At 37.7% G+C, this 26943-nt stretch overlaps 1 protein-coding gene across 1 annotated transcript; it reads right to left on the minus strand.

Moving 5' to 3' along the window:
- Window positions 1-536: 536 nt before the first annotated feature.
- On the minus strand, window positions 537-26451 carry aco2 (aconitase 2, mitochondrial). Its single transcript, XM_036564117.1, has 17 exons — window positions 26387-26451; window positions 22989-23131; window positions 21876-22134; window positions 18025-18117; window positions 15830-15988; window positions 15443-15593; window positions 15134-15238; window positions 14534-14625; window positions 13461-13566; window positions 12669-12826; window positions 11184-11257; window positions 10894-11005; window positions 8138-8416; window positions 6785-6976; window positions 6023-6155; window positions 4563-4684; window positions 537-3971 (listed from the first exon to the last, which is right to left on the minus strand). The coding sequence occupies exons 1-17, from the start codon at window positions 26420-26422 to the stop codon at window positions 3837-3839; spliced, it is 2349 nt and encodes a 782-aa protein (XP_036420010.1). The 5' UTR covers window positions 26423-26451; the 3' UTR covers window positions 537-3836.
- Window positions 26452-26943: the final 492 nt, after the last annotated feature.

Consider the following 26943-nt stretch of genomic DNA (forward strand, 5'->3'; position numbering starts at 1 on the left):
CCTCCATAGTTCAGTCTTAGAAGTTGGTTGAATTTTCTTCTTCTCATGATCCAAGCAATCCCAAACACTTTCAGTGATGTTTAAGTCTAACTCTATGGTGGTCAGTCCATTGTTTTGAGAACACCAGCAGCTTCTTCAATAAGTATGTCTTGATCTTCTCCACATTGTGCTTGGTGTCTTCATCAAGTTGTAGAATGCAGAATGTCTTCCAAATCAAACGTCCAAAGGTTATCACATGATGTATTAAAATTGTACTTATCAGCATTCATGTCTTTAATCAATAACAAATCACTAACTCCACATGTTAAACATTCCCAAACATGCACCGATCATCAACCATGCTAAACCACTGGCTGTTGAAATGGCTTGAAGAGCTTGATTTTACAGCTTTGAGTACTGTTTATATGCTAGTGAGACAGTTTTGGTGGTCTAGCAGGTCTTGCACATTTGTTTGGGCCCCATTTCCTCTGTATTTGGCATGTATTTGTATGATGTGTGTATGCATTTCTATGGAAAATCAAGCTAAAAACAACATGTTACCATCATCTGAAATATTTTATTGTGATTAATTTAGGAAATTCTCTAGACTCCTTCATCAACACCTCTGCCAGCAATAAAACTGCAAGCTTTCAAATCACATCCTTCTAGAGAAAAAAAAAAAAAATCAATATTAAAACCAGAAAGAGACATGGAGACAGATCTTGACAAATTCTTGGATGTAGATGAGATACCAGATGTTAGGAAATGATATCAATAACAGGTCAGTTCAGTTGACAATGCATGTGCACTTGTGAGTGTACAGTAAAATTTCAGTCGCTATTACAGGTCTAAAGCACATTACATCACTGGCACACAGATGTGGGTTTTTAATAACATCGTACAGCTGGCAAGTCATTTCACAGGTGCTGACCACAAGCCTGGTCAGGACAGGGCGGTTTGCAGCAGTTTGGCTCAGTGAGCGAGAACTGCACATAATTCTGAACACTTCACAGAGCAAACCTGTTATTCTAAAGCTACAACAGACTATAATGCTTGTTTTTATGCTTGATTCTAGTTGTATTGTTGGAGGTTAATGCAGGAAACAGAGGAAAGAAACCGAGGCTTAGATCTCAAGCAGTCAGCATCGAATGAGTTTACTACAAGAACAATAACAAGCTCACCCTGTATAATAATACATCTCAATCTCATGAAATTAAAGATACAGTTCATAAACGATGGGAAATCAAAAGGTGCACAGCCATTCTGTTGAATCTTACAGAACTAGGTTCTCCCTTTTTATCCCAATCGAAAAGCACTTCAAACAAGCTATTTACAACTTTAGAATATCAGGATCTGGGTTTCCAGCCTAGTCCAAGACTAAAACCAATTTTTCAGAAGGAAACCTTCACTTAAAATGTAGCTCAACACTTTAAAGTGGGTCCTGAAAACTAAACCACAGGCTCTGAAAAATATAAGTTAAATTAGTCAATCCACAAGTGCTTTCCACATTCGCACTTAAAGTACGCCATTACAATCTAATAACATCAATGAATGTTCTCAGACTATTTGTATGTGTACATGCTTGTTTTGAGACTCTGGGATTTTTTTTAACATTTTAAACTGAAATGACTGATATCGAGTTTTATACAAGAAAATTTTAACTCATTACAAAAATCCAGACTTTAACCAATGTTGAAAAATCAGTGGAATTACCTTTTAATCTGACTGACATTCAGCTGCAGTTCTCTTCAACAGCCATTCAAAAACTTCACCCTTCACTTACATCTTACTAAATATGATCACATTCAGGCAAACCACTACTGATTCTTCAAGTTTTAAAGATGTAGTCATTTTGCTAGCAGTAAAAGCTTGTAATAGAGACTTAAACAACTGTAAATTAGCTATTGATAAGGAGTGACTCATAAAGTTGTGTATGTGTGATAGGCCATGTGTTAAAACACAGCCTACAGACCGCTGTTGTACGTTTGGTTTCTTAGAACAAGACAAGATGGTAACCAGTGAAGACAGGAAGTGAGTCAGCACAGAGAGTGGGGTCATCAACATGACAAGCTGGAGGACAAGGCTGCACACACACAAGCTGAGAAAACAGTTTCTAAAGATGATCTGAGACTCATGGAGTGATCACACAACAGTACTACAGGAATGGAGTGGTAAAACAGGCCATTTCCAACGCAGAAATCATTAGCAAAAATAATTAGCATTCATTATGGAGTAGCTCTCATCCAATTCAGCCTTCACTCTGAATGCTAGGTTTGCCACACAAGCAGTGACTACAACTGAGGCAAATCTAACCTGCATCTTCTCTAGATGGAGTGCCAATTCGGTGATCTATACTGGTGCAAAGTTTTACTCGTGGGTTAGTGAGTTAACTCTGGCATCTACCAAAGACAGCTCTGAGATTAGCTGGGGGGGAAATCCACTCAGCTCAAGACCACTTTATACAGAAGTTGCCTCCCTGATCAAGTAATCCAGAATTTTAGAAGAGCTCTATTTTTGGAAGTGTTTTCAGTGTAACATTCAAATCAGTAACCAATTCAGCAGTCTTGTGGCCCTAGAAGTCAACGTCTAAGGATAAAAATGAGAAGTTCTGGGCTAAATGTAGGTGGAAATGTTTACTTATTAGGGAGGGAACAAGCGGAGTGTGTAATTTTGAAACCAATCCAACATCATAGAGGGTGATGGTGCACTCTGACAACAAGGCTGTCGTTAGGCCAAGGATGTTAGGCATGGCTGAAAAGTCCCACCAAAAAAACTCCAGATGTGAGGCTAACACATTACATGCAGTAAAAATAAACATTACCTCTTGCAAGAGAAAAACAGTTATCAGATTATACTTTAGCTTTAAAAGATGCTACTGGAATGGTGGCAAAAGTGAACAGTGGTTTACTAGCAGCTGTTTGCAGCCTCTGCCATTTACATTTACAGCCATACAGCCAGAATAATTATGATGTGCAGAGAATTGGCACCTGTGTTCAGGAAAAGCAATTCCAATAGCTTAGCGTTTTAGCTAAACAGACTCGAGGAATTTGGGGAGGCTTTGGAGGGAGTGTATCCTTGCTAGTGCCGAATTTCACTGCAATCCAGCACCAAACATTTAATGACTTGTTGTTACCAGACGTGTATTTTCATTACAATATCACATCTGGCCTCACTACTCAGAAATCTAGAGAACATTATAATAGCTCCCTACTCCCTGGAGAGTGCTATAGTCGTGAAACTATAGCTTAAAAACACATAACACACTAAATAGGTGACCTACATATTGCACTACACAAGAGATTCAGCCTAACATTCATTTTAGATACAGGTCCAGGCCACAGGCAGAAGCAGCCAAAAGCGGATTCACCAACGCGGAAGCAGCTATTTTCACAGGACGGCTAAAGGAGTGAAGAGTGATGTGAGAGAGAAAAGACTGAGTTGTGGGAGTGTCTATACACCAGCTACAGTAACACAATGACAGTGTGGTCACTATGAAAATAAGAAGTGCTAGACAGACATGGTGTGGACAAGGTTCAGTTAATACATTAAAAAAAACAAAAAACAAAAAAGCACGCATGCGTATGTGTGTGTGCGCCTGCCTTGTCTGCACAATACAGTAATCCTGAGGGAGTGTGTGTGTGGTGTGTCTGGTGTGCGCGTTCAATCTGTACAGCGACCTGTTATATGTGTATGTGTGTGTATGTATGAGTGAGGTGTAGACTGTGCTCTATAATGGGTTTGTGGGTAATCCACTACTAGCCTAGTTGATTACAAACTATCCGCTGAATGTGCATTTTCTCCCCATCATTTACATGACCCCACCCATCTCCAACTCCTGTCCTGGCTCCGCCTGCTGTTCACTTCTGGAGCTCCTTCATCCTGTTGAGGGCGGAGCCAGCCTGGAACCACTCAATTTGCGTCTCGTTGAAGGTGTGGTTGAGCACAACGCTTTCTGAACTGCCATCAGAGTGTTTCAGCACTGCTGTCAGAGGCTGGAGAGCGAGAGAGAGACAGAAATAACTGTGAAGTCTTATTGCTCATTGCTGACTTTTTTTCTTTTTTATTCATCAATAATTATCACAAACAGAATTTATTGCTTTTTCTTTCCATTTTGCATGTGTCACTGATCAAAACTCCAGTCATGAATTTACACAATTTGCACAGACAGCAGTGAGTTGCTGTGTGAGTGAGGGAAAAACAGCCAAAAAAAAAAAAAAGGTTAAACAGCAGCTGTGTATACTTCAGCTTGATGCTCTTTGAGCGAACAAACTGCAAAACAACCATTGACTCTCATGTGAAAGACAGTATTAGTGTAAATGGGTACAATTTATAATCAGATGGACATTTTTGGGATTTTTTTGGCTGTAAAAGTGCAAAAAGGCTTTGGGGTTTGGTCTCCCCCTTTGGCAGGAATGGAATCGGTCCTAAATATAGTGAATATAACTAATATCCCTATTATTTACACATCTGCAGTAAAGCTAAGATTAGCCAGCATGCCAATGCAGTGACTGGCCAGCTGTTGATGATCTTGAAGAGGACAGAAGAGCAGACAGACCAGAAAGAGCACAGTGGAGTGGACTGACCTTGCCTGGGGCGAAGGACTTCAGACCAATGATGGAAATCTTGTCATCAGGGCGGATCTTGTCATAGTCCCGAGGGTCTGAAAAGGTCAAAGGCAGTAGGCCCTGCTTCTTAAGGTTAGTCTCTGCAGAGGGAGACAAGTGATTTGAATATTAGAGATAAGAGGTATTGCAGAGGCGATTCAGCAGCATCGATTCTGGAACGTTAGAATTTATTATAACAGATCACAACAATAATATCCAATCAGATATAAAGCCAAAATTCTCAAAAATTCTATAAAGTTTGAGATTAAGATGCACTAAATTATTTCCTGTAATCTAATCGGTCTCAAACTGTACAGTGCTCATCTATCAAATTGCAACCCTGTGTACAGCAATTGATCACAAAAACAGATATCAGCTCTAGGAGGCTGTTTACATTTAGTATGTACAAGTACAGTGTAAATGAAATCTGGTAAAAGTATATACAGATATGATCCGGTTATGAAATGTGTTATGCAAGGGGAAAACAAGCTCATAGTGATGTACGTGTTTTATAATCCTGCAATCCTGTGCATAACGACAGAAATAGATGCATTTGTTGACATTACAATGAGAAACAACCACTCAAACATACATCATGCACACTTAAGCCCCATTTGGACAGAATTAAATGTATTTAGGGTCCTGGGATAACTTCCTCTTTTACAGGCGCTCCTCTGTAATTTTATTGCAGTCCAGATCGGATGTCAGTGTTTTTCTCCCCCTTTCCTTGAGAAAATTACAGGCCTACTGTTTTTCACTCAGCAGTGCTCTTATATTTTAGTCCCATCTGGATACACATCTCCATGTTTCTCCAGGCAGATTTTTCAGCCTCCTAGAGCACGTATCAGAGACCATCCACCAGATATTAAACTTTCCCAATCACAAAATCCCCCAAAAATTATGCTTTTGAAGAAACTCAACCATTTATTTGGTCTGAATGGTAAAACTTTGACTTCATATTCCATCCAAAAGATCAATGTTAAAAGGCAAAATCACACAGGCTCATTAAAGCAGAGATTAGAATGGAAGCTACAGGTATGAAGCATTACTTTTTATATTAGAGAACTTTATATTTTCAGAATTTTTTAGAATTAAAGACTAGTTGTATCACTGTCAGTTCCTTAACCCCTTAAAAATCCAGGCTTATTACATACTAAGGCTAATTATTCATTAACTACAGGGACTTTGATGCAAACTAAATGATAGGTTATAAAAGTGTGTATTAAAACCTTGGGCCCAGCTTGGTAAGGGGTTAAAGAACTAAAATTAAATTCTGATAAAAATAAAATACAACCCACTAGAAACATGCTCACCCTGTTGTAATTTTATCGCTGACAGTTTTGTCACAGACGTGCCCCTGACAAAGTAATCTAATCCAAACAGGTCATTAGACTCTTTTATACACACAACACTCATTTTTTTCCCTCTCACACACATACCATGGATTCTGGCAAAGCTCTTGACGATGATGGCTCTTCCTCCCAGGTGTCGTGGCTCTAGAGCAGCATGCTCTCTGCTGGAGCCCTCACCGTAATTCTCATCTCCCACAACCACCCACTGCACATCGTTAGCCTGCACAGAAACACAACACAAAACATCAACCACTGGACTCTGCACTGTCCGTAAACACACATAGATCAGTTACATTTAGACTAGGTCTGAAACTAACAACTATTTCAATAAGTGAACAACCTATGGACTATTGTTTAATTAACACACCAATATAACTATGCTTTCTTTAGTCCCTCTGTATGTACTGTGAGTGCTCTTTCAAAGCTCTTTCTTCAACACAAGCGATTTCTAACAGAAGCCTAGACTTGCTGTAGGGTGGAGCAATTTGCTGGAAAGACCATGTTGATTGCATCAACATTACAGGGCACTACATGTTTAGTAAATGCTGCATTGATGAATTTTTCACAATGGTACTTACTGACTGTCTTGTTATTTATTATTAATAAGAATTATTATTACTATTATTATTATTTAGTTATTAATACAGCACTATATACTCTTGCACAGTATTTATATTTCCCTGATCTAACACTCCAACATGCTTCAAAGCAAACGGGGCTTTATAAGAACCTGTTGAACAGTGAGTGACGTGACTGCATATTAAGCCTATTAAAGCATAAGGCATTGATTTATGCAAGTATCGCTGTATTCTAAATCCAGACCTTACAACAGAGCCTGAGTGTGCATACCTTATAGAAACGAGCCACATCTGGCACACCACCGTACTCTCCAGTCAGCTGGTTCTTGATCTTGTTGACAGCATCATTCTCGATATTCACCGCACCAATCAGCAGGTTGTTGGAGATGTTGTCAAGGTGACCACGGAACTTCAGCCATGGCCCAGCAGCACTAATGTGATCTGTAGTACACTTCCCCTTCACCTGAGAGAGAGAGAGAGAGAGAGAGAGAGAGAGAGAGAGAGAGAGAGAGAGAGAGAGAGAGAAAGAGAGAGAGAGAGAGAAAGAGAAAGAGAAAAAGAGAGAGAGAGAGAGAGAGAGAAAGAGAAAAAGAGAGAGAGAGAGAGAGAGAGAGAGAGAGAGAGAGAGAGAGAGAGAGAGAGAGAGAGAGTAAATGGTAAAATCCAGCCAGCCTACAACAAGTTGTTGACAGACAGCCAATTCGGATCATTCAGGGTAAAGGGGAACTCCACCAAATTTTCAAAAAGATCTGATTAATTTATTTCCTGAGATGTAAACAATGTCATTGGTGGTCATTGGAATCAGGGATGGCAAAGTCTACAGCACAAATATAGCCATTATATTCATTCTTCCCCTAAACAACCTGTGACAAGTGCTTGAGTTTATATGCATAAATGTTAAAAATGGTAAAAACAGTAAATCTAAAAAATTACATTTTCTTTGGGGACTATATTGCCATATAACAACCTGCATGTACCTCTCCACCATGTACGGATTTAAAATATGTTTTAGACATATCAATACTATTCTAAACCATCTCAGGCATGAAGCAGTGTATTCATAACCATGTCATATAATACTTTTCTGGGAATGAGCTTTAAGAGGCATTAAACTGTTTAAAGACATCATTGCCACTGCGAACAATTCTGTCTCAGTAAGTTTCTGTAGAACGGAGCATTTCAAATCAAACCACTCTGAATGACTACTTACCTCTTACTGTTTTATTATGCATAAACTTTGAAAATCGTGGAACTTCCCTTTAAAAAATAGCCATAAAAATAGAAAAACAGCTGTAAAGGTCATTTTAAAAAAAAGGTAACATGGTCATTTTAAGGAAAAAGGTCCATTTTGATGTACACTTCACTTTATTCTAATTCATTTTAATTACATTTCTGACAGCCCATTTGACAAATTGTTGATACAACATAAAGGGCAGCTGGCATTTTCAAATGGTATTTAAAAGGCAAAACAAAATGTACCTATGAGGCATTATAACAGTGTTAATAACCTACTGCCCAATTAATTAAAATACATCAACTAAAGTCTCCAGCTTCACTTTCCTTATTAATGAATGACAAACTTTGCAATTCTACAATTCTTCACGATAAAATATTTCTCTCTCACCTTAATCAACACCTGCAAGTCCTCCAGGTCTTTACCATCCCATTTCAGGAAGGGCTCGAGCAGCTGCAGTCTGTTGCTCTGCGGATTCACATCCACTCTGACTGACCCCCCCTCTGTGGGTGGGTGCTGGTATGTGTCCTCTCCAGGGTCGAAGTCTCGTGATGGCAGCTCGTCACCCGTAGGGGGCACCAGCTTAAATTTCTCTCCTTTAGAATCAGTCAGGTAATCTGTCTCCGGGTTAAAGTTCAGAGTGCCTGCTATCGCCAGAGCAGTGACGATCTGAGAGAGAGAGAGGGAGGAGGAGAGAGCAGGGAGAGGTTACAATATTATATTACCTTACAATATGGTTTTCTGAGCTTATCAAGAACGTAAGTATTTAAAATACCTATACCAACCTATATTTTTCTCCCTTTTGAAAATAAAAGAGTTTGATGCAGTGTGTTAGTGAACGTATCGTTCACTCATCAGTCCATAGGGAAAATAAGCTACTAACATGGCCATTCTGAATTCACAGTTTTTGTAATGTCACCAAAACCAATACACTTACAAATATTCACCTCATCAGCTTACAGTAATTTAGCCTGGCCATTCATATTGAAGTTTAAAATTTTCAGTCCAGACTGCTTACTGAATGATGACAATGAAACATGGCAGCTACTTAGAACAGAGAACATTTACATATGAGTCTTTAAGGCACAGTAACACACACAGCCTGTTTTATTCTGAGGGATAAAAAGACACTGGAAAATGGTCATGTAAAAATCAACTATGGCTGTTATTGGCACACTCACTCAAATATCATAAGTGGAACTTGGGGGGAAAAATAAAAGTGCAAGTAAAATGTAGGTTATGGGCCTTTAAAGAATACTGTCCGACTGCATGTTTCTTTACAAAGAGAGCATGTATTCAAGGTTTTTTAATGCAGCACCACCGTTTTATTTTTTGAACAGACGAAAGGAACAATATATTGTGTTGCATATCATGTATGATGGAAACATGGAGTTATGTTTTTGCTATATCGCCCATTCCTATGATCATGCCAATAAAGCTGCTCAAGTCTGAACAGATAAAAAAAGCAGCTGTTATTACAGTGACAGTGTTTGTATACTTGTTTGATATCTGCCAACAGAAGGAATTTGTTATTGATTTTAAGGCTTGTGTGGGCACGCTGGCACAAAACTGCCTGAAAGGTTTGGCTTAAGTTTTGGTGTATGAGCTACAGGAGAAGAGACAAATACTATATACAGCTGGGTTTGTAGGTGTATGCATGTGCATACCTCTATAGTATGTAATGCAATAAACTGACAAAAGCAAGTGTTTCTGTAAATCAGGTGTTTCTGTCTGTGCCTTATACAAAAGAGGGATGGGGATGCAAATTTTGGAAAATTCTTTTGAAAGATAACCAACCAACATTAGTCAACAATTAATCGTTAACCAACAATGATCCCACAATCAAAGACGCGACAAATCAAAATATTATAAAATGGTTCCGTTTCTAAAATGTGATATGCTGAGCCACATTCAGAGCTGTTGTAAAATACTTGATATACACACACTTATGAGTGCATACATCAACTGAATTGTGTATTAATGCAGTGAGATATTAAAGTGTTCCTTGTGTGGACTGTGGAACACAGTACTAATAGGAAAGGCCAGGCATAAGCGTGTATGGACCATTCAACCGAATGGGTTCAAAGTCAGGGTTGAAAACCCATTTCAGACTTTTAGCTGACTTGGATTGAAGTCCTTTAGACTAAAGTCCTTTTAAATGACCCCTTGCCTTAACTATGTTTAACGTGTTTGTTTTGGTAGAGACATTTCTTAAACGTTACACACTGACTTTCAGACACTGGGGCACATTTACTTCAAAACAATGGAATCTAACTGCTCACCATGTGGCCATGAAGGACTGGAACGCAAGTGCAAGGACCGGGTGTGGCTAAAATAAGGGTCCGTCTACAAACTAAAACATTGTGTTTTGGTAGTTAAACGAAAACGTGGGACACCATTTTGTAAGTGTTTCTTAATATAAAAAAGGCATAAAAATAAATTCAAACTTTTCCACATTTTAAAAGAAATCAAAAATCTCTTTTAAAGTATAATTTTCACAAGCTGAAATTTAGGGGTTAAGGTCTGGGACAGCTGTCTTCCAATAGAAAGCACCCTAGAGATTATGATTTTGTATATATTTAGGTTATTGCTATTTCAATGAATGCCTTAAACTGATATCATAACATAATGACTAAATATCTATGGGCTGAAAACTTGGTTGTTGCAGAGGGACTGCAATTCAGTAGAATGGTCAGTATATGAAGTAAAAGACCAAGACCATATTAAACATACCATACGTAATGCAGAGGGGCTGACAGTTGTACATTCACGATTATATGATTTAATACCACCATACATCACACTTTCTCCCAGAATAAAAAATAAATAAATAAATAAAGTTTAAAAAATAAATCCAAAACATCACTATTTTTATTTGCATACTTCATTTTTTAGTAGGCCTATCTAGTATCTATCTAACCAATTGCCTGCTGTGCACTCGTGTGTACAATCCAAAAACATTCAACTTGAATGATACACCTGCCTATCCAGATAAGAACTGCTGTTTGTTGGAAATGAAACATACATTTAAGTGACACCATTGGTCAAACAACTGCTTATTTGTTGGTTAACAGTTAATCTGTAGATCATTTACATCCCTAAAAGAGACTAACGTCTCTGTGTCTCAGTTGTGTGTGTCTGTGTACCTCAGGTGAGGTGACGAAAGCGTGAGTGGCTGGATTTGCATCGTTCCTGGCAGTGAAGTTTCTGTTGAAGGAGGTAACAATGGTGTTCTTTTCACCTTTCTTCACATCACGTCTGCAAAAGATACACACACACACACACACACACACACACACACACACACACTTCTCATTAATACAACACACTTGATACATACAATACAAAGAAATGTGTCTGGTTTTCAACGGGGTACAGTAAATGTAAAGCAAATGAAGACTATGAGAACAGTTTCAGTGTATTGCAGTTCCTTCACCTGTCCCACTGCCCAATGCACGGTCCACACGCATTAGCCAGAACCACACCGCCCACATCCCTTAGGACCTTAGCCTGCACAGGTTAGACAAAAATTAATATAGGAGTGTACACAAAGTTTGGAATCAAATGTTTTCAATAACGTGAAAATTTATATAAATGTATACAATCATTCTAACGTACTAGGTCCTGTCTAACTGTGTAGCTCTCAAAGAATAAAAAGGAGGCTAGGAGGCTGTGTGTACAGAATAAACAGAGCTTTAGATGTCAAGAATGAAGTTATAAGAAAATTATTATCTCGAAGGCCTTGTATTTCGAAAGTGGCAATCATGCCTCACTTGAAAAAAAAAAAAAAAGTATAATTACAGCATATTATTAATCATGTAATAACTTATTGTTGCTCTGAAATTACCTGACATTTTAAACAAAACATCTAATAATACCTTTCACGTCTAGTATATATTTAAATCGCCCATGTACAATTTCCCTATCATTTTTTCTTTATTCTTGATTTAGCTTGATATGACCAGTCATTCTAACCTACTGTTCTAATGTATTGTTAGTATACAATAGACAAGATGACATGTAATTATAGACTATACTAGTAGAACATCACTAACCCATGAACTACACATAAATATGGGGTTCCAAAAGTCTGAGACTGAAAATGCTTCTATTTTGCATTCTTTTCTAATTTAAAGCAGTTCTCATAACAAATATCACCATAACAATTTGAGTAAAACTTATAGTCTTTGAAATATTTACATGAATTCCAGAATTGCTTAGTGTTTAATACATTATGTTCCTCTTTAGCTTTAATGACAGCGTGCACTTAAGCTGCATGAGCTCCACAAGTTAATGCAAAAGCCTAATGAATAGATCAAGTACACTTCAATGGAAGAGAAAACTCTGATCTTTACATGGTCTGGCTTTAGCATCACAAATTTGTTACCAAGAAAAAGTGCATAATTTTGGATATTTCTTCTTCATTTTACTTCATATAACTTAAACAAACATTTTTGTTTTTGTGTTAAGTTTCAAACGTCTAAAACATTCTCCAGGATTAACTGGGGAAAAAATAAAAATAAATAAATAAATAAATCAGATTTTCATTGTGGTCTCAGACTTTTGGACTCCACTGTACATACTTTAAACATCACATGGAAAGATCGCACAAACCTGGAAAACCAATGGATATTATATATTATTAGAAGCTTGCCCAGTTGGTTATTACATGATAATTATATTAACATAAAGGAAAATACAAGCTACAGGGTAAGGCTCTGTAATGCGCATGTGTACTTACTAACTATACTTGGATCACAATAATATAGTTTCTCGCAATAATTCTGCAGACAATAATAGTTTCTCTAAACCTTCATTATCATTCAAGCTTAATGTATTAGTTATTATTGTACAACAAAAACAATATTGCTCCAAACTTTTTCTATGTGATTCTTTTTTATGTGTATGTGCAAACGCGTACATATCCATCTCTCTCAATGGTGGCTCTGATCTGTTCTGATCCAGGGGTGACAGTGAACTGGGCTTTGCATTTCAGGCCACGATCCAGAGCCTGTTTAGCCAGTGAGGCTGCACGGCCCATGTCCTCATAGCTGGAGTTTGTGCAGCTACCAATCAGACCTATAAAACATCATCAGATCATAGCCTGTTAGACATCTGGATGCAACATGATGGCCTACATATTCTGCAATTATGCACTTCAAGTGCGGGTTAAAGCAAAAAAAATAATAAAATAAAAAAATTTATAATAAAAATAATCCAATTCCACAGTTTTACCACAGAACTAGAAGCTTATAGCCCATTGATTATAGCCTCATCAGGCAAACTTCATGCCCCAACCACACACTGCCTCAAACCTCACTGAGCTGTTAAGTAATCTCAAAGGGACTTACATATGTAGTTTCTAACACTAAACAACTGCAAGTCGCACTAGTAGCAGCCACCTTAAAGCTTGAATTTTGACAATATGTTTGTCCACTTTATAGAGAATTCAGAAATATCCTAACTCCAATATCTGTTGCCAGGGCAACTTCATATTCATATTGCAAACAGCAGTTTTTTTGCAAAAAAATCTTTTCTTGATCTTGTCAGATCTTAACTTATACTGCAACACAGTCATAGTTTTTAGACCATCTATTTGGCGTAAGGATAAATAAGCAGATATTTTTTGCCAAAATATACTTTAACTATAACAAATATTTGGATATACAGTTAGTTTTGGGAAGTGTATGTGCATGTGTGCACATCAACTTACCCACTTTGATGTCGACTGGCCAGCCATTCTTCTGAGCTGTAGCTCCAACTTCAGACACTGGATGAGCCAGGTCAGGAGTGAAGGGTCCATTGATGTGAGGTTTTAGCTAACAAGCAAAAAGACGAAGAACTAGGTTTAAACATCACAGTAACGTGTGGCGTAGGCATGCATGTCAAATTAATTCAGATTCTCTTGAATAGGAACAGGATGACTGGTTTTAATGATATACAAAAACCTAATGATAAATCACAGTTTAGACAATTCTGATAAACAGACTATCACTTTGAAATTAAACAGACTACTGCTGACACTCTTCATTAAACCCCAGGCCTGAACAACACACATTTACAAAGTTAGAAACTGAACAGTAAACAGTTGCATTATTTGGCCAAAAGTATTCTGTGAATGAGAAGCTTCAAGTCTCAAGCAGTCATATCTACTATTTAGCATTACCCTTCAGTGTGCTCCAATTATGATTATATTTGTAGGCCTGAATATAGTTATACAGTCTGAATATTTTTCAGATTTATTTAAATTGGAGTTAATTTTTTGTAATGAAATTTCCGATGTTTAATATATATATATATATATATATATATATATATATATATATACACACACACACACACACACACACACCACACACACACAGTGAAATGATTGTGTATTAGTGCCTTACAACAAATGTTCAACATATTTTAATAATATATACAGTATTAACATCTTACAGGGAACACACTTCTGCACATTTTAACACACAATTAGTATGCTAAATATGACACACTGGGGGTAAAAGGCCAGTACAAAGTTTTATGTTGTACATTTTATTTTTCCCCCAGTACGTTAAACGTTAAACACAGCAAAACAGAAAAATGCCATATTTAAGTTCGCTCCCTGTAGAGAATGTTAAATTATTCATCAGTTTTATTTAGAAAAAGCAACAAAACATAATTTGATGTGGGTGCCAAACATTTGTTTACGCATGTAACCGGTTTGTTTGTTTGTTTTTTTTTAATACTGTCCCATCCCTCGTCTTCACTCAGTTCATACCGAGTGAAGACTGTTTGACCTACCTCACTCAGGTTGATCTCAATAAGCTGGTCATAGTGGCAGCCTGAGTCAGGAACCAAACAGTCTTTATACTCATCAGCCAGCTCAGCAATCTCTGAAAACAACAGTAAAAGAATGAATCATTGTGAGATTGTGAGAACATGTCGGAACTGAGCTCATCAGTGCTGATAACCTAGTTGAACCACTTTATTTATAAGTCTTGACATTCTGACATACTATGCCCTCCACAAATATTGGCACCCCTGGTAATCATGATCAAAATGAGCTGTAAAAAAATATTTGTATAGGACACTGTATTTGAGTAAAATGGTATCAGGTAGGGTCTCCGAGCTATCTGAGTGTTTCTGCCCATTGATAGGTGGAGGTGGTGGGGGGGCAGAGATAAAACAACATTTTTGGTTAAAATTAATGTTCTCCACCTGCTGGTGCACAATGACAAAACTTATCATGAAAAGATGTTTCAGAGGTATGCAAAAGTTACTACATTTTGATGGATGATGACAGAAAAACATCTTTTCCTTCTTTTAAATGGAACAATATGACCAGTCATGACATAGGGGTAAACAATCATAATATAACTAAGGATGCGTGCGTTTGTTTACCTTTGCGTCCGGTTTTCTCCAGATAGGTCTTCATGCGGTGGTTGTAAGGGAACACGGATGTTGTGGCTCCAATCTCAGCTCCCATATTACAGATAGTTGCCATGCCTGAAACCAACACAAACACAGGATTAAAAACCTTACTGAACTGCAATATTTACAACTGGAAAACACTGAAGGTAATCCTAAACAACAGAAATGACTGCTAAAGTCAGGCTTCTCATTTGTGGAATACTTTGAGAAAGCTGCAAAAGGTGAACACCGTAAACTTGATGGATTCTGGGTCATAATGTAAATGGTGTATATATGCACCTGTGCAGGAGATGGAGTCGACTCCAGGTCCATGGTATTCCACGATAGCACCTGTACCTCCTTTCACAGTCAGAATGCCCGCAACTTTCAGAATGACATCCTTAGGAGACGTCCAACCAGAAAGACTGCCTGTCAACTTCACCCCAATCACCTGAAAGAGAGAGCAGGCGAGAAAGTGAGTGAGAGAGACGGCATTTAAAATTAGTATAAGGAGGATAAGAGCCTACAACTGCCTTCTAAGCCTAAAAATGAAAGTAAATAACATGAAAATTGTACTTCAATTGAAAGGACACTAGAAAATCAAAGAGAAAAAGAAGAGAGTCCCGAGGGAGAGAGATGAGAGCGTTTAAATACAGCTGGAGATGGTTTACTTATGACAGAACTCACATTGGGACATTTCAGCTCCCATGGAATTCCTGCCATGACATCCACGGCGTCAGCTCCTCCCACTCCAATGCAGATGGCCCCAAGACCGCCACCGTTGGGTGTGTGTGAGTCTGTGCCAATCAGCATCACTCCAGGGTACGCATAATTTTCCAGGATAATCTATAGAGCAATCAAACATCTTAACACATTTCTTTAACGCCAGGTAAACAGTAAGTGTAGTAGTTGAGTAGTAACGTGTGTACAGGTGCATGTGCAGCTCTATGTATCTCATGGTAATTTCTGTATGTGCAGGTTAATTAGAACATTCACAATAATCAGATTATTATTCTTTAGGAAATGTTTCAACGCATTAGAAAATCTCAAAATTCTCCACGATACATAGTAAATGTATTAACAATTTTCATCAATAAGTTACCAGAATGTCTGCTGCTTAAAGACCCTCTGCACACAAAAACACATTTTTTTTAAATGGTTAACTCCTCTTGGACAGCTTATTATGATTACATAGTTCGGTATGTATCAAGTTTGCTACCATAACGCAGAGTTCACATTTCCACTGCAAACACACGGTTTCTTAGTATTTCTATGAAAAAAGCACTTCCTGTGGCTGCTTAGTGGGGGGGGGAGGGGGGGGAGGGGGGGAGAAACACACACAACACACTATGGTTTTTGAGCCTGTTTCTCGTACACCATCCGAGAGCTTCTGTCCAATCACCTTGAAGTATTTCTTTACACCTTCCAAGTACGCAAACTAGATAGAATGGAAATACGTCAAAGATGATACGTGCTGCTCTTTTTGCACAATTAGTTACATATTGGGCACAGCATGACCTGTTATTTAAGACCATAATTGCCATTTAATCACACAGAGAGAGAGAGAGAGAGAGAGAGAGAGAGAGAGAGAGAGAGAGAGAGAGAGAGAGAGAGAGAGAGAGAGAGAGAGAGAGAGAGAGAGAGAGAGAGAGAAGCCCTGGATCCTTAAACACACGCGATTCTAAAATGATAAATCTTTGAGTACAAGCTAAGCTCAGCAAATCAGTAAATGTGTATACAATATACGCTAATATCATCAAGTCTATAGATACATATACCCAGGAAGAATAGATGGATCTATCGATTAAAGTACCATAAAAAGGTAGACAGGACACAATTCTCTTTCATTAGCGTTGTACCTTACGAATGAGCCACAGTTCAATATACAAAAAAGAAAATAAATAAATAAATTAATTAATTAATAAATATACCTGTGCTAACATAGCTAACAATGTTTGGGATAGTTGGATTGTGCAGTCAGCAGTAAGGATGAGTCAGAACATTTGAAAAGTCATGAAAGCTTAAAAAATAAATCTTACAGTAAATCAGAGTGTTTGATTATACACAAATAAGCTTTTCTAACGTTTTGTGTTCTCATAGATAAGCACTATGACATGTCTAAACATCATCTTAAACCTTACATTTTGGTCAAAGTAAAGAAAACAAACACACACCCGAGCATATTCATCATATATTATTTGAATATTGTTGTGAAAAAAAAGAAAATCAAATTTGACTGAAATGCCCATCCCTAGTTAGCAGTTAACTACAACAGATCAACAATGGTGGGTTTTGAAACTGAGACAACATCAAAAGTTCTATTCCTCATCTACCTAATAGTGTCAAATAGGGAGTCAGTTAAAGCTGTGGCATCCTGTCGTGGCTAAGCAAGCCAAAACAAAACAACAACAATATAAAATGATTACATGAAATACAAATATTTGATTTATTAAACAAATTGTTGTTTAATGGTTTTGATCACTAATGTCCAATAAATGTCATTTCACCAATAACATTATTCTGAGCACCAAAATAGAGCTTAAATTAGCGATGCCCTTGTCAGCTGTGATTAAACATTACACTATATACACCAATGTGTCTGAAGAATTATTTACACAACAGTAAAATACAGACCAGAAAAACAACAAACCAACCATTTCATTGGGAAGGGAAACAATCTTGTTTTGTTGAAATATTAGTGGATACTTTATTGAATGTTATTCTAATCAATTCTAACATTCTAAAATTGATGCCATAGAATAATAACCTTCAGGCTGACGCATCAATACATTTATACCTCAAGTAGTTAATCTGCGTGTAGTTGAGTAGGAGATGCTGTGTGTACATACATATAATTTGGCACGTGTAATGGAGCTGTTTACCTGGTGAATGATTCCTGATCCTGGTTTCCAGAAGCCAACACCGTATTTGGCTGCAGCTGTAGCCAGGAAGTTATAGACTTCCTGATTCACTTCCTAACCGCCAAAAAGGAAATAAGTGCTTTTAGTTTCCAACTCATGATTTAAATGATGAGCTGGTAAATCCAACCACTGTTTCTAAGTAACTTCTGCAAACATAAAGGTCACCAAGTTTATCAGGCCTCATTCAGAGGGAGAAAACTGATCTGGGACCAGCTCTCCAGACCCTTATGTACTGTTCATTACAGTATCAAAGTACAAACACGTTGTTGAGCAGTGATGCACTGAAATGCCATGTAAGCAATCCACCTGACCAGTGATTTCAGGGATGTGTCACTTTGTGACTAAGATAAACCTCAGTAAACCCAGCTCAAAGCCTTAAACAAGCATAATAAAATAAATAGCTCTGGTTCTCAAATCTGAATGGCTGAGCCATTGTAAAATATATGAGGTGCAAACATATGACCACATAAATCCAGGAGAATTTCACCAATTCCCTGCATCATTAAATGGTTAAAATGTAAACAGTCATTCAGAGGTCTGATGTGATGTACTACGTTCTAGTGAAACTTAACAAGTTTGAATTATTCACAGCAGCAGTGATAAGAGTCAGATGCCTATGAAGTTTAATGCCTCTAAAAGCTACCTCACTGAAAGAAATGGTTATGAATGCCTAAGGCATTGTTTTACAATAGTTTGGAGATGAGCTTTTGACCTCAAACTTCTTTTCAGTGGAGAGGTACATGCAAGGTGTCAAAGCAAAATAGTCCCCAAATAATTTTTTTTTCCAGATTCACCACAATTTTACTATTATGAACATGACATAAAAACTCATAAGACAAGTGTACATGGTCATTTTGGACAGTACATAAGATGCCTATAATTGTTTTGTAGACAATGAAACCCCTGGTTCCTTTCACCACCACTGTAAAGAAATTTGAGTCAGTAACGTCCTTTACAAATTATCTTTATAGTGTTATAGTGAAACACCTCACATCAAGACACATTCAATGATTGTTTAAAAATTAGGAAAAAAACCCAGCAGAATTCCTCTTTAATGTGCCATGTTAACAACAAAAAAATCATTCTAATATTTGTTATATATAGGTTTAGTGTTGCAGCATGTGTGGAAACTTCTTGGGTCAAAATTTTATTTTTTCCAACGCCCCTTAACTGTGGTAATCTCACTAACACATGGTGCCTTGTGGCTAAGAGCTTCATTTAAAACCAGCTACACAGCCTTCCTGAAATAATCTGCATGGCTGTCCTATGTACCTTTGCAACTTTTTGCATCTTGTTCTTCAATGCAGTGTTGGACTAAGCCCCGTGCCCTAATCCCAGATATTCTGGCTGATATAAATATCAAAACACTAGCAGGTCAACATATCTGGATTTTAACCTCATAATTATTATATATATGCCTGATCATGGTTGTGTTTCCCTTAACTGGGTGGAGACAAATATAAATGAGGAAAGCAGAAACATTTAACTGGGTGCTATAACATACTTAAAGGAGGGTTTGTTTATTTGTTATTTACATAACTAATGTTATCAGCATGTATGCTTTGCAGAAGTACTTATATTTTTCACACAAAGAGCCTGTTCACACCTTGCATCATGACCAGATTGTGTCTGGATAAACTGGCTGGATTTACATTTTTTTCTAAAATGCTTCCCCAGTTTGGCCAGAGACCACAATACGTCCTGAGGTGTTTTCCCCTGGCTTTTCACGCTGTCCAGTGAAATCCACATGTGACCCAATCATCAAAAACATGTTAACGCAAGGCATAAAAAGGCCCTAAGTGAACTTTGCTTGACTCTGCGCATGATTCTGTGCAACTACAGCACAGCATATTATTTCATACAGGTACAACCTAATATTAGCTACAAAGTGAGGATCACTAGGAAGCAAAATTAGTAATCTGCCAATGTAGCTCTTTCTACTGATAATCATTATTATTAAAAAGTGCCATCAAGTTGGTTCTGGCTCCTAGTAGTGACTGTAAGTTTAGTGTTTTTCAAGCACATCCCATCTTCTGTTTGCATCTTCAGTCTTCTGTATGGCTGGTTCATGATTCATCTGACTGTATCCATCCGTTTGTTGCTGGTCATTCTCTTCCTCTTTTTCCTTCAACTGTTCCAAGCATAATGGTCTTTTCCAACTAATTAGTTTTCAGCAAAAATGTTATGACTGACAGGCCTAAATATAACAGTATAATTCACACACAGTCTAACATTAGCACTACCAAATTATGTCTTTATCATTAAATGAACAGAAAATGTATTCTGTTCATGTCAGAAAGCAGCTTTCGGCTGTGTAGTTCATTTTCTCTCTTCAATGTTTGCTCCTTTTTCACGCTGTTGTCGTTCCACTGTGTCAAAGGATCAGTGGACTTCTACTAACCATGGTTCGGCCTCTTGTCTTCCATTTTTCTCATGGTTCTGCAGTTCTGTTGTCTCCAGTATCTCTGTACCTTTGGCGTTCCTCCTCTGCTCACTCTGTGTTTAGACAGCGGGCTGTTCTCAGGTGTTACATTTCATTGCATCACTGGAATCCAAGGTCTGCCTCGCCTTTTCTTAAAAATTGGATATGCCCAGTGAGACTTTATGGGAGCTTCAGATTTAAGCATCTGTGATCCATACAGACAGTTTTCTTTAAAAGCCTAATAACTCTCATACTGTCTTCCAATGTGAAAAGCACATGATCCACATGTTTAGAAGATCTATGGTGTTGATTTAAATAAGATAATTATGCTAATCACCAAGCTCTTTGCTAGCTCAAACACATGGGTTCAAGCAGGGAAAACTAAACAGTGCAATGCTGTGGAGCTGTTCAAAAACTGTGCTTTTTCACAAAGCTACCATGAGGGGAATTACAACAATTAATTCAGATTCAATTCATGAGGTAATTAAATCAGAGGGTGAAATTAATCAATTATTTGAAAAACTCTTTAAAATTCAGCAGAAGATCTGTTTTACACAATTTCTGCTCTACTTCAAATGTAGTCGACCCACCAAGACTTGTCTGGTGTCTGAAGTTCACTTGTTTATTGTTTAACTGGAGTTACATTGCTAATGAAGTAATGGAAGTTTATACCCCACCGACTGTCACTAAGCAAACTTCTCAAAATACGTGCAAATTAGATTTTTTTCCCCCACACTATCACTTATTTCACTGGAAAATGCACCAGTGAATGTTAAGAAGGAATTCCACCAGTTTAGAATAAATTCTGCAGAATTCAGTCAAGAGTTGTTCACAGTGGTGGTGATACAATCCAGATATCCAGAATATTTAATGCCTCTAAAAGCTCCCTCAGAGAAAGCTATTACACAAAATGGTCACTAACATGCTGCCTGTTGCCCAATACATTGTTGTACTTTAATTCTTAGATAAGGACGTACATGCAGAGCATAAGGCTTCTCACTGTTCCCAAAGAATTTTTTTTTTTCCCAAATTTACTACTATTCTATTATAAACATTACACCAACTCATATGTAGATTCAATGGTCTTTAGGATAGTAAATACAATTGCTATATTTGTGTTGTAGGCATGGTTCCTACCACAAGCACTGTAATGAGTCTGAAATATGCTATAATTTCACCTTAAACCATTCTAAATGATGCTGTTTAAATCCCACTGGTTGATTCATGAAAGAATTTTGAAAAATCTGTGTGATTGCCTTTCAAATGTAAGTTAAATTTCAGCTTGTTGGTCAAATGTGCTGAAATCACACCAAATGAGATGATGGTACTGCTAATTATCCTAGGATCCACGTTAGCCAATTAATCTGTGTCAAACTCGACAGTCTCCCACCTTGGCTCTCTGAAGGTCCTGAACTCCACCAATCTGGGCCTCTATCAAGTGGTCACAGTGAATGGTGGAGGGCACGGCCACTCTGGGGAGTCCACTGCTGATGAACTGCAGCATGGCCATCTGTGCTGTGGCGTCCTGCATGGCCACCCGGTCAGGCCTTAAACGCAAGTACGTACGGCCTCGAGCGATCTCCTGACCCACCGGGTCATCAAGGTGACCATACACAATCTTCTCAGACAGAGTGAGGGGGCGGTTCAGTCTGACCAGTGAGAGACAAAAAAAGGCAGAGACAAAGGAATGAAGACATGGCAGGGAAGAGGATGATTCATGACTGACCACAACAACTGCTCTTAGCTGCAAATTCTAACATCTAATTTATGTTTTTAGCCACTCTTTAAGGCTATTTTGTTCATTTCCAATGTACACTCCACACACAGTAAGAGAGACTCTTGCCCACACCATATGCCACAAGCATGATTTTGCACAAAACAGAAGTTGAAGGAAACACAGATTAATCTGCCATTTCTTCTGACTTTTGAAACATTCACTAAAACCTGCTAAACATCTGAATGGAAGTCCATTTGGACAGCACCTGTTCACTCATAAATCCCACCCAAATTCTAAGAAACACCATGACCGTGTGATTTGTTCAACTGTCAACAGCTGGAACAAACTGTTGGACAAAAATAAACTAATCATTCTAAGGACTGAGATATTCAGTGGTGCACAATTCCAGTCCTGGATAGCTGAAGCCCAGCACAGCTTTCTTGCCCTACCATCAACCAAACCTGGTCATTAACTGATGAGGTGAATCAGCAGATAAACCATGTAATGCAATGGATATTATAAACTAGCCAGGTTCTAGTCAAACCCTAGAATCCAGCCAGGCAAGACTACAGTAATCCTAGCATTACATCCACCGGCCAGTGAATCTTGCACACTGTACAGCTCATACACTAGTTTGAATCTGACTTGGCATACTGCTGTTTGCTGGGTTGTTTTTAAAGGCATTATTCCATCACTCTTATCCATGTTAGCATGTTTGAGAGAAATACTGCTTTATGTGACATCCACAGAAAGGTAATTCCCATAATTCCAAGGGCAGGGACTGACCTCTTGCGTACGATGCTGATGTTGTCGAGCAGCTTCCCATAGTTGACGGCAGAGCCGGCCTCAAAGCGGCTCATCGCCACTTTCGCTTTTGCACTGAGGGCAGCAGAGACATGAAGTCGTCTGGCCCCATCACCCAGGACAAGCTAGAGAAAAAGAGAGATTTTACTCATTCAAAACATTTACACAGATGCATTTATGACCATTTTCAGAATGTAAAAAAAAGGTAGTCAACATTTAGAGCTGTAAAAACACATCTGATCTTAAAGTGGTAATATGACTGCATCACTTAGGGTCAAATACAGGATGTCCCAAAAAAATTGACATAATTTCGTAGTCTAATAACATAGCCAATTCTCCCTCAAATGATCTCAAATTTTAACAAAATGTGTAAAAACTAACCAAGTTTAATTTGTAATTTTTTTTTCAGGTTGAAGGACGGCGTTCACTAGAAATGAAAAGGCATTTTGTGTGTCAGAATATGCTCGAACACAGTCAAACAAGAGTGTGCAGTGTGCATTTTTGAGAAAATTCAATAAAAATGCACCAACTGGAAAGCAGATTTGGACATGGCACAAAAAATTCAAAGAGGAAGGCTGTCTGTGCAGGGCAAAGGGATCTGGACGACCACCAGTATCGGAAGATATTACATTTGTGAAGCTTTGTGAAATCAGTTATAAAATCTACATCCCTCTGAATTTCTTGTTTGAATTTTGATAAATAAATCTTGTATAGTTCAACATGAAGCCTATTTAATTTCATTTGCCTAGGACATGTAGTTACTCAGATATTCACATCTCAAATGTTGTCAAGTTTTTTAGGACACCCTGTATAACCATTTAATATTCAATAAAATATGTGCTCATTTTTGGCCAAAATAGAATTCTTTAGAATAGAATAGTGAGATGTTACAATTGTTCACATTTGTGTTTATGTGCACTACGAGCAATGCAATGAGCAATGTTTTCTTGTTTGAAAATTAAACAAAATTAGTCTTATTAATATGTAGTATTGTCACAGTTTGCACTTTTTTGTATGATTTGTATGTCTAAAGATAATTTAGGATGAGGCTTTTTTCCCTTACTTTCATTTAAGCCAAACAGAGTTGAAATGCAAAAACAGTGGTCCTACAAGCCTTGTAATTTTTATGACTGCTGTCCCAGGTATTTTAGCCCCCTCAGTACTCGTGGGCTAAGGCCACCCCAAGGCCTCTGGGCACAGGCCCAGTCAGTGCTCCATCCTTTTTTATCAAATTATATGTATTAAACTAAACCCTCTTTTAGAAGAGATTAGACATAGTAACCCCATGTTGCAACAAGCACACTAGCTCTATTCCAGCCTGTACTTTAGTGGAGCTCAGACTGTACTATGAAGCTAAGAGTAAAAGAGAATTACAGAGCTTCTCACAACAAACTTTGCCATGGCATAGCATAACAAGTGCAATAAACTCCTAAATAAAGGCAGTGGTGAGATGACTCATTTACCACAGGTACAAACTGCATGTGACAAGGAACACCCAACACATAAAATTTGATATATGCACCCATGCTGTTTATTTCAGTGCTATAATTGTTCAGTACCACTAATTAACAAACCCTTCCCGAGTTGAAGTGGGTGTGTTTTGGCAGAAAAAGACAAAAACGTGCAAGGCCCCCTAACCCTGGTCCTCCATGACCAGGGTTAGGAGCCACTACCTTAGTTCACTGTACAAACATTTAAATTCTTTATTCACTGAAGGTATCATATTACAAGACGTTTCTCAGTGTTCCAAGCTATTTTTTTCCCCAAGGAAGGTCATGGGAATGACCCTGAGACCATCACTGACAAGGTCATCAAAAAGGCTGTCAAGCAGACAAAGAAAAGCCACACAATATTCTTTTGTGATGGAAGCATTTAACAGCAGTCATACTGTGAATGTCATAAGCAGCACTTACCATTTTGTGACATCTGATTTACAATCAAATTCAAATTTATGAGGTGCTTTTGCTGTTAAACTGGTACGAGAGACATATTGGTGCCAATGTTTCTCTAATTAGGTCTGATTTCATAGTTTTTTTTTCTACACAATACAGAACACTACATTCTCTAAACTTCATTATCATCATGTTTACATTAGAAGTTCATCAAACTTTATCCAACACTTACACACACTGTCACAGTCAGGCAATAACCTTGTATCTCCAAAAAGGTACCTCCTTAACTTTTAATGGCAATTAATATAACATGCTTTGCTTTGTGTCTATATTGTACTTTTACATTTGATAGGTTCTTTTTTTCCTTACTTTAAATTTGGTGCAGGAGCACTGGGTCTCAAAAATATGCTACATAAATAAAACCTAAAATTAAAATGGCTGCATTAGAGCATGAGAAAAACTGAAATATGCAGTATGTTCAGGGCTCAGTTTAGGGGGTGCAAAGAGGATGCATTTATGTGTCATTATGTGAATTATTACAACAGTTAAAGGTCTGCTTACAGCCAAGCAATATGATAGTACATACAGTAGCTGTGATACATTGTCATAATACAATACATATTTCTGAACATATTGTGTATATTGTTAGCACTTGTAGAACACTGGCCAACTGCCTTTTTTATTATGAAGTGAGCAAAATTAATCCTGGATTTAGTGCAACACAGTATGCCAAATATTAAATAAAAATCATTGTATTTACAGTTTGTTTAGTATAGAATAGTAGTACTTTTCTTAATGTACCCCTACTCGTTCTTTTTTTCTCAGTTTCAACTGATCAGATGTCAAATATAAATATCGTGACATATGGTGTATCATGAAAATTTCTTGAAGTATCGCGATATTATATTTTTGTCATAACGCCCACCCATAAGTCTACTATAATTTTAACGAATGTGTAATTTGTTCTACATGAGCAAATGTAAATTCTAATCTCAGTATAAGACGAAGGACACATGGGAAAAGATAAAATTTAAATGTTACAGCAACAGTTAATAGCTGTCAAGTTGTTTTGGCCCCATTATTCATAAATCCAGAGATTTTATTTCCCAAACTGCAGACGAACCGGTCACATTCAATAGACATATGGATTAAGTAGGAGATAAACCGAAGTGCACATTTTTTGTTTTAACACAACACTAGAAAACTCCCAAGACCTTAATTAGGTTAAAATGAGAACATTAGGGCAGATAAAACAGTAAAAGTCTTCGGTTCTGTAACAGCAGCGATGAGAAGCAGCCCTGCGGGTCACGGTGACCTGAACAGCGCAGCTTCAGACACTGAGGAGAAAACACCGCTTACAAACAACAAAAACCCTTCTTATCGGCTTCTAACAGCAGATACACAAAACTAAACTAAAGTTTCACTTTATACCTTCAAGCCTAGACCACAGAAGAAACATTTAAACTGCATTTTAATCCGTAAACTTACCCTTAATCTACTGACAGTCATACAGTAGGACGCCATTTTGCTCCCTGACAAAGATGTCGCTGGGCGGTGACGTCAGCGGACTGCTTTTAAATCCTCTGCGTTCCCAAAATCCTCTCAGATGTATAAAAATTAACAAAGATTAATCAAGTATTTATGTATTTTTTCTTCTATTCACGGTGGCTTTACAGTACTTGAACATTACTTTAAATTGTACTGGTTTATTGGGATTATTTTACAAACAAGATCAATCAAATATGTTAATCCTGTCCACTCAGCTGCCAGCTCATATGACCGCAAATGAGAGCTACCACACTGGCATAATTTGATAATCACACTGATAAATTTACACTTTTTACAGCTTTTATTTTCAATTCATGCAAATACAGCCACATATAATAGTGTGCTTGGGCAAAATCAGTTATTGTGCCTATTAAAATCTCTCAACAACCACATTGTTTCGCCAGAATTTATACATGTAATTATATAAACTTGTAGGCTAATAATTCAGCCCCTTCTGTCTTGGGCTGGGATGTAAATATTTGGGTATTAATAATACA

This window comes from Colossoma macropomum, unplaced genomic scaffold (genome assembly GCF_904425465.1).
Source record: "Colossoma macropomum unplaced genomic scaffold, Colossoma_macropomum, whole genome shotgun sequence".
In the NCBI taxonomy this organism is placed as follows: domain Eukaryota; kingdom Metazoa; phylum Chordata; class Actinopteri; order Characiformes; family Serrasalmidae; genus Colossoma; species Colossoma macropomum.

Excerpts from the sequence above, each read along its gene's own strand:
- aco2 (XM_036564117.1), bottom strand. The coding sequence starts at position 26,422 with ATGGCGTCCTACTGTATGACTGTCAGTAGATTAAGG. Across the intron at positions 15,239-15,442 it reads CGACTCCATCTCCTGCACAG|GCATGGCAACTATCTGTAAT; the intron begins GTGCATATATAC and ends TGTTGGTTTCAG. Across the intron at positions 12,827-13,460 it reads GCCAGTCGACATCAAAGTGG|GTCTGATTGGTAGCTGCACA; the intron begins GTAAGTTGATGT and ends GATGTTTTATAG.